Here is an 8,803-nt window from a genome sequence, read left to right as displayed (position 1 = left end):
CTCCATCACTGAAGCAAGCAAGCCTCATGTTAGTTTCAAGCTGCCTGGCTGCTGGCTGCCATCTTGGCTGACAGTTAATTTGCATATCTTGCTGATTAGCCAATGGGAAGGGTAGCGGTCGTATGCCAATTACCATGTTTCTCTTTTATTAGATAGGATGTCCAGAAATGGTAAATCCATAGAAACAGAAAGTGGTTGCCAGGGGCTGGGGTAAGGGGATAATGGAGAATGATGGCTAATGGGTACAGGTTTTCTTTTGAAATGACAAAAGTTCTGAAATTAGATGATGGTGATGGTTGCACAACATTGCGAATGTTCTAAATGTCACTAATGTTAAATTTTATATGTACTTATCACAACTTAAAAAAATATACAAAAGAATATGAGGCCTAGTGAAGCTAACTGTGCGTGAGCCATCCCAAACTCAGTTTTACTCCATGACCCGGGCAACCCACAAGGGACGGACGTTGTGACACCTGAGGGGGTCGGTGGTGGACAGAGGGCCCCACACGGCCCTCTAGAGCTCGGGTCCTCGCGTGGTGCCCAGGGCCATAGCACATTCTCAAGGCTGGCCGGGTGGCGCACCGGGCCACCTCGCCCCTATACTCCAGCTCTCAAGTCCAGATGCCGCTTTCGGGACGAGCCCAGCTCCTTCCAGGCCTGCCCCAGCCTTCCGCTTTCCTCTGGCACAGCTACGTCCCTTCCTTCCTAAACCAAACCCAAGAGCCCTCTTCCAGACCCAGCCCGCTGCTTGTCAGTCCGCTCCACGGTAACTCAGCCCCCATAAGAAGCCCCGCCCACCACCTCTCGTTATAAGCTCCGCCCCTCCACCTGTCCATCAAACTCACCCTGGCCCCGCCCCGCCAACCTGGCGTCGTCTTCCTCGCTCCGGCGCGGCCCGTTGTTATGACGACACGGTCGTAAATCCGCCATCTTCCTGCGGCGCGTTGCGACATGGAGGGCGCAATGGCAGTGCGGGTGACGGCCGCTCATACGGCAGAAGCCCGGGCCGAAGCCAGGAGGGAAGCGGGCGAGGGCGGGGTCGAGGCGGCGTCGGCGGCGGCCTTAGCCCCTGGCGGCTTCCTCGGCCTCCCGGCGCCCTTTAGCGAGGAAGGTAACACGGCCGGATGCGGCGGGGTGTGGCCGGGGTGGGGGCAACTCTGCCCGGGGCTGGCGGAGGCCCCGATGACCTGAGCTGCAGGCGCGACTGACGTTCCCAGACCCGATTTCTCTCCCAGGGGACCCCTCAGACACCTGCACGAGTCCCCGGTTTCCTCGGACTCTCGGGCCTCGCCTGCGGGGCGCCAGTCATCCCCGTGGGTTCGGTGCTGACTCCTGGATACTCGCAGTTGCCCAAGCCTTCGGGGCTGTCCGGATGGACCTCCACGACCGCCTCCACCGCCAGCCCAGCTCTCCCCTGGGCCCCCTCCCACTGCACCTGACGGGCCGCCGGGCCCGGGCTGGGTGTGACTTGGGGGCTCCAGGAGGGCGGGGCCTCGGGTTTCTCCAGGATTTGGGCTTTGTCCAGCTGGCACCTGGGGAGGAGAGCCGGTGCACTGCAGCCAGCCTGCGGGCTCCGTCCCGGACCTGCCCGTTTCTAGCTCTTTGATCCCGGGCAGGTGGCCACACACCGCTCCATTTCCTATTACAAATGGGGATGCTGCTGATAACAAGGTATCAAGCACTTAACCTGTATCAGCTTTTTTTCATCCTCACACCAACCCTGGACACTATTATTATTGTGGTTATTCCCATTTTGTGAGTGAGGAGTATTGAGGTTCAAAAATGTGGAAGTGACCAAGTCACCCAGCTAGTAAGCAGCAAGGACGGGATTGGGTTCCAGGACTGTGAGACCGTTCAACTCGCTCCCGTGTGCTGCCATCTCATAGGGCAGTGGTGAGAATGAAAACAGCATGTGAATCACTGAGAGCAATGCTGGGACACACTGAGGCTCATTCACGGAGAAGTAGCTTTTGGAGATGGAACTAAGGCCTCTGCCCTCTGAGCTTGTCCCATGCGGCTGTAGCCTGGGCCAGGCAGGAGGGGGTTCAGCTAGTGATACTGGGTTGGTGGCCATTGTCCCTACAGCATTCATATTCCCTACAGCCTTCATATTCCTGGTACAGTTTTTTTCTTACTCCTTATTCCAGCTTGGGGAGGGGCAGTACCAGTAGGGGCAGGGCCAACTTGAAGAGGAGGTCTCTCTGGAGATTGCTGTGCCCTGCTGGGCTTGCCCATGGCATTGTCTCAGGGTCACATGGGCTGGGTGTGTCCCCTTCTGTGGCAGGAGTTCCTTCAACCCTCAGTACCCTGGTGCCGAGTCAGACTCAGTGAGTTAAAAGGGTGGCGGACACCTCAGTGCTTGGCTTGTGACTCTGAGCCATCTGGATGGGACTGCCCTCCGTCAGGTGGCCTGTAGGCGAGTCATGGCGGTGGTTTGGCCCTTTGATTGCTCATTAATTCAATAGACATTGACCGCCCCTGTGCACCAGGCCTGGGTTTGACCCTAATGAGGGGCTGTATATGAGACGATGGGAACTAGCAGACTTTTACAGAAGCAGAGGGAACACCTCCCCATCCCTTTGTCTAAACAGTGGGATTTCTGGAGTAGACCCTCAGGTTCAGGTTCTGGCCCCAACAGTCACCAGCTGGATGTTCTTGAATCCCAAGTTGCTCTTCTAGAGTGGAAATAGCAATTTCCATTTCCCCAGGGTGCTGTCTGGATTTGGTAACATCCCCAGTGAGGTGCCTGGAATGTGGTAGGGACTCGGTGAGCAGGAGGGGCAGGCACTACTGGCTGGTTATCCCAGATGGTGAGGCGCTCAGGTGCTGTGGCCCTAAGGCGTGGAGTCCCTCTCAGGTTCCATCCTGGGTGTCATCACCAGAGCAGGGAGGTGCTGCCTGTTGGCACCAAGGAAGCACCAAATCAGAGTGAGAGAAGAGTAGTTAGGGGTCAGGGTGCCCCCTCTTCTGTGTTTGCCAAGGGCCGGCCTCTTAGCCAGAGCCCTGTGGGCACCAGCACCTCTTCTCCCTCTGCTGTATTCTGCATTGGGTCAGCCCATTTTATAGAGGAGGGAACAGACCCAGATGTGGTCATTGAGGTACCCAAGGTCACATGCAAACCCTATAAGCCACTGTCCCCAAACTGGTCAAATGCCTCTTCCCCATGTCCGCCTCCCTGAGCCTCCCTCCCCTCGTCTCTGAGGTGGGGGCTTTGGCCACGACGGCCTGGGTGGATTCCTGCAGCCTAAGTGTACTGTTGAGGCTGACCTCCAGAGGATGGGGCTTGCACCTTGGGCTCCTGAGAGTGTTCTCAGCCCCTCTGGGAGGGCCAGGGAGGGCACTTCTGGTTCTGATGCCACCCTGGGGTGGATTTGGCCAGGGCCTGGAAGCCCTGCCCAGCCCCACTGACCGCAGGCTTGTTACAGATGAGGACGATGTGCACAGATGCGGCCGCTGCCAGGCGGAGTTTACTGCTCTGGAGGACTTTGTTCAGCACAAGCTCCAGAAGGTCTGCCAGCGGGCTCCCCCGGAGGCCCTGCCTGCCACCCCTGCGGCTGCTGCGCTGCTGGGCCAGGAGGTAAGCCCACCACCCACACACATGCAGGATGAGGAGGAGGTGGCATGCGGGGACAGCCCTGTGCAGCTGGTTCCCAGTGACACCAGGGCAGGCAGAGAGCAGGCATCCGATTTTGTGACTTTGAGCCGAGGGAGGGTTAAGTGGGTGGCAGACACCTCAGTGCCGGGCTTGTGGCTCAGCCATCCGGATGGGACTGCCCTCTGTTGGGGTGAGGGGGCATCTGGCTCTACCACCAAGAGCCTGGTGGTGCTCTAGGATTTCCTGGATGGCCCGGCCTTCTCAGCAGCCTCTGGCTGAAGCATACGCTGCTGGGGCCTGTGGTCCCTCCTTTCTTGTGGCCCAGAGTTCTGCCTTGGCTCAGGGGTATCATGGTGGTTTTTGTATTTTTGGCCTGTCTTCTATTGTACAGATAGTTCTTGTGGATCCCACAAACAGAGCATGGCTCTGGATCCTGCTACCCCCTAATAAAAATGGCCGACTTTGTTGCACCCCATGTGTGCTTGGGGCTGTACACACAGAGTTAAGGCCCGTAGCGCCCTGCACAGTGGGCACTCTTGTCATCCTCGGAAGGAAGTGGGAAAGGAGGCTCCAAGACAAGTCAGTTGCCTCAGGTCACTACAGGGAGTAGCCTCGGGGACAGTGGGCCCAGAGTTGTCTTACTCCGACCCTATGCTCTGTACCTGCCCCTCCCGGAAGTGCCCTCTCCTCTAGGAAGGCCCCTGGACCCACTTTCCCAGAGCCCTCTCCTGTGACCCCTGGCTGGGGCTGGGGGTGTAATAGCTTACCTTCACCACCTTCATTCCTGCACAGCCAGCTGAGCTTCGAGCTGGAGCTCTGATCACTTCCTTCTGGAGTCCTCCCTGAGGGTGCTTGGTGCTGTGTTCCTCAGGGGCCAGAGGTGTTAGAGTGATGGGGCTGACACCCCGGGCCAGGCTGGGAGTTGGGCTCAGAGTAGTGAGTCTCTTGGGGGAGATGAGAGCCTCCACCCAGCCATCCTGCATGGACATAAAACCAAGCCTGCACTCCCCAAACCAAGGGAGCTCGGGAGCTCACAGACGAGTTCCTTTTGTCCTTGTTCACCACTGATAGGTGGTCCCGGCCGTGGCAAGCCCGGAGGAGCCCATCACCTTGGCCCACATAGTTGTGGAGGCAGCTGCTCTGACACCGGACATCAGCCACACACCTGATATTGGTAAGCTGGCCCCACTGGGCGTGTCCACTCCTGGCTTTCAGCCCTGAAGTGTCGCTGACCTGGGAGCCATCAGTGGTCAGGGCTGGAGGCTGGGAACCTCTGCTGCCCACACTCCTCTGCTCCCCGAGAGCAAGGCCTGGCCCAGGAGGAACTGAGGCCTGGTGTGCACCTTCCCCCGGGCAAGGTCTATGGGAGGACTGAGCACTGGGCACCAGGCCCTCCCCTGCCAGGAAAGGGAAAGCATGTTGCCTGGGCTGCCCGAGGATCTTCCCTACTTCTCTGCTACCCCCCTGGTTACTTTTCCCCCCACAGTTGGCTCTGGAGAGTCCGGGTGGGTATGCATGGGGTGCATCTGCTGCTCCAGCTTGGCCCTGATCTGCTGCCCGACCTTGGCCTTCTACTCCCCAGTGCTCACTCCCTGTGGGGGTAGTGATTCCTGACCTGATTCTCACAAGGCTTTTATGAGCATACAACGCCAAATCAGCCGCTTTGATGGCTTTTTTTAAGTTAAAGTACCTTCTGATGTACAATAGGGGAGGGGTGTTGAGATGTTTGGATTGGATCACACACTCATTAATTGGGGACAGGCCAATGCAAGGGGACATTCAAAAGGTAGTCCAGGGCTGGGGCAGGTGAAGAGAGTTGGGGGCGGGGGGAGGTGCTGGGTATGGAGGAAGGCTGGGTTGAGCCTGCTGCCTCGGGAAATTTGGAAGGGAATGGTGGTTACCTGGGGAGCCTGCTGGGCAGAGACCTTGGCAGGTGCATGAGTGGGTTGAGGAGCTAGACAGGAAGTTTGGGCAACAGGTAGAATGTGCCTTTGGGAAGCTCTTAGGACCATCTGGGGTAGAAGGAAGGGGTGGAGGAGGAGAGTGGGGGAGGGGAACCTTGGAGCAGGCTTTTTGCCAAGGCCCCACCTCAGGGAGCTGATGGAACACCTGTCTTTGTCTCCATGCTCTTTCCCCCTGAGATTCCTGTGGACAGGGAAGTTCACCTGGTGCCACTCTGGGATAGGAATGTTGTCCTGTGGGAGGTGGGGCCGTGCTCCAGCCCTGGCTTGGTGTTTGGTTTCTGGGGTGGGTGGTGTCATAGAAAAACAAGTTCCCTGCCCTGGCTGGGTGGCTCAGTTGGTTGGAGTGCTGTCCTGTACACCAAAAGGTTGTAGGTTCGGTTTCTGGTCAGGGCACATATGGCAGGCAACTGAACAATGTTTCTCTCTCACATTGATGTTTCTCTCTCTCCCCCTTCCTCTCTCTCTAAAAATCAAAAAAGCATATCCTTGGGTAAGGATTTAAAAAAGAAAAATAAAGAAAGAAAAAAGAAAAACAAATTCTGTGTTTGGGCAGCATCTACGGGCGGCAGACCCTTGTTCAGTCAGGCGTCTTCCCACCGCCCTGACCTCCAGCCTGCCCATGCCTGCAGCTCGGCAGCTCTGGGCTCCTCTGTGGGCACCCCGCCTCTCTTACATCCTTGGGAGTTTCTCCTTTTGCAGGCATCCTGGGTGCCCCAATGTCCCCTTGGTGTTAGCTGCTCAGTGGTCCACAGCCCAGGATTGGCCAGACTCTAAACTACCATCTGCTGTTGTCCCAGGGCTGAGAGTTCTGTGTCTTCGAATGGTCAGCGGAGGCTGCTGGGGCCGATTAGCAGCTAGATACCCACTCCTGCCTCCTCTTGGGAAACAAACTTGCATTTCACTTGTTACCCCTTCCCTGAACCTTTGGTCTACTGTATGACACATTCTGGGGTAGAGGAAAGATAAAGCATCAGGCATGCTTTATCGTCTTCTTCTTATTAATATAATATTGATTTCAGAGGAAGGGAGAAGGAGAGAGAGAGAGAGAAAAAGAGAGAGAGAGACACAGAAACATTAATGATGAGAGAAAATCATCGATCGGCTGCCTTCTGTACACCCCCTACTGGGGATCAAGCTGGCAGCCCAGGCATGTGTCCTGACTAGAAATTGACGCTCGACCACTAGGCCACACTGGCTGGGCCCTTATTTGTTGTGCTTCCATTCTGTTTGGAGGGAATGACTTGTCAAAACATGGTGCCAGCTTGATTGAGGCTTCAAAGAAGCAGTTTCACAACCATTTCCAACTGTCATTTTTATGAACAGAAATTGTGAAGTGTTTACAGCTTAGCTTTACACATTGTCAGATTTATTTTTTTTAAGTATGTTTTTATTGATTCTAGAGAGAGAGGAAGGGGAGGGGAGAGAAAAACATTGATGTGAGAGAAAAACATCTATCGGCTGCCTTCTGCACACTCCTACCAGGGGTCGAGCCCCCAATCTGAGCATGTGCCCTGACAGGATCAAATTGGCGACCTCCCAGTGCAAGGGATGAGCTACACTAGACAGGGCACATTGGTTGATTCTTGTATGTGTCCTTAATGGGGATAGAACTCACATTGGGATGACACTCTAATCAGTTGAGCTACCCGGCCAGGGTGATTATCAGATTTCTTCAACGCTCTCGACAGGTGCAGAAACCTCAGGCTGTCCCAGGTGTCTCATGAGCATTCACTTTGAGGCCAGGTTCCTCGCCTGCCTGCTTCAAAATAGATGCTAGTGGGTGACTCTGGAGGCATTTTCTTATGTTAGTGGGAGCTGGGGCAGCAAGCAGGATAGATTACGGTGAGCTGGGTTGGCCTGCCCACTGTCTCTGTGTTGGGTACTCCATTGCCCTTAGAAGTGGTAGGACCCCTGTGCACATCTAGTGCTGTACTCCTTTTGGCTTAGGGGAGGGGGCATTTGTTCACCATGGTCTCCACTGGATACATTCTGGGGGCCTGGGACTTCTCCAAGCAGCTCCAGTATACCCCAGCAGTATTCCTGGGCCAGGATCCCAGGAGGGGTAGGGCCACGGCATCCTGAGACTCAGGCTGACCTGCTTCTCTTTAGACAGTGGACACATCAAAGAGGTCATTGTGGCTGCTGAGGTGGATCCAGGCGACAATGAGATGGCAGAGGCCTCAGGCAGCCCCGATCCTCAGGGGCCCGGGCTGGCCGGGCAGGGTGAACAGGCCCAGCTCAAGCTGCTAGTGAACGAGGATGGCCGCTACGTGTGTGCATTGTGTCACAAGACCTTCAAGACGGTGAGCCCCAGATCTTGGGCCGTGCCAGCTAAGGGGACCAGGCCTCCAGATCTTGGGCCGTGCCAGCTAAGGGGACCAGGCCTCCTGCCCAGGGAGCTGCCTGAGCCTCGCTGCCCCTCCCTCTCAGGGTAGCATCCTCAAGGCCCACATGGTCACCCACAGCAGTCGTAAGGACCATGAGTGCAAGCTGTGCGGGGCCTCCTTCCGGACCAAGGGTTCCCTCATCCGGCACCACCGGCGGCACACAGGTGAGCTAGCTCAGTATGTGGGGCACCCCTGCCTCCTGGTGGGAGGCTATGGCTCCAGGCCTGCCTTCTTTACCCATAGCTGACTCCATTCCACAGATGAGCGTCCCTATAAATGTGCCAAGTGTGGAAAGAGCTTCCGGGAGTCAGGTGCACTGACCCGGCACCTCAAGTCTCTCACCCCATGCACTGAAAAAATCCGATTCACCATGAGCAAGGATGTGGTTGTTGGCAAAGAGGACACGCATACAGGTCAGCATGGTGAAGGCTCCCTGTTCCAGCCCTGAAGCTGCCCTGGTCAGGGAGGCTTCTTCAAGGACTCTTCTTGGTTCTGCCTTAAAGGGTCTGGTGCCTCCGCCATGGGGACCGTTACATCATCATCGGTGATAGGCGAGCCCATGGAGACATCACCCGTGATTCATCTGGTGACAGATGCCAAGGGCACTGTCATTCATGAAGTCCATGTCCAGATGCAAGAGCTTCCCCTGGGCATGAAAGCCCTAACCCCAGAGGTGGGGGCCGTGGGGGTGTGGCTCTGACTGCTCAGCTCCAGGATCTATTCTGGGCACTGGCTCTAGTGGGAATGGGATTGACCTGGGCCTGCACTCTGTGTGGTTGCAGAGGCAATGAAAGACCAATGGCTGCCCTAGATGGGGCAGATAAGAGCAGATGGGAGTGGACTGTGGGCTCCCA

General features: G+C 56.4%; 1 protein-coding gene across 3 annotated transcripts in view; it reads left to right on the top strand.

Annotated features, from left to right (window-relative positions):
- The first annotated feature begins 841 nt into the window (after positions 1-841).
- The window catches only part of E4F1 (E4F transcription factor 1), a 10,446-nt gene continuing 2,484 nt past the window's right edge, over positions 842-8,803 (top strand). For all 3 annotated transcript variants that reach the window (XM_015564021.1, XM_006763900.2, XM_006763899.2), the window contains exons 1-7: positions 842-1,114; positions 3,429-3,580; positions 4,670-4,772; positions 7,672-7,865; positions 7,993-8,113; positions 8,210-8,362; positions 8,453-8,622. In XM_015564021.1, the coding sequence (XP_015419507.1) occupies positions 955-1,114; positions 3,429-3,580; positions 4,670-4,772; positions 7,672-7,865; positions 7,993-8,113; positions 8,210-8,362; positions 8,453-8,622 (1,053 nt within the window). In that variant the 5' untranslated portion in view covers positions 842-954. The remainder of the gene's footprint in view (positions 1,115-3,428; positions 3,581-4,669; positions 4,773-7,671; positions 7,866-7,992; positions 8,114-8,209; positions 8,363-8,452; positions 8,623-8,803) is intronic.

The sequence above is a fragment of the Myotis davidii genome, unplaced genomic scaffold (assembly GCF_000327345.1).
Source record: "Myotis davidii unplaced genomic scaffold, ASM32734v1 scaffold599, whole genome shotgun sequence".
NCBI classification, from domain to species: Eukaryota; Metazoa; Chordata; class Mammalia; order Chiroptera; family Vespertilionidae; genus Myotis; species Myotis davidii.
The sequence above is the reverse complement of the archived record's forward strand: the minus strand, read 5'-3'. Positions and strand labels throughout refer to the sequence as shown.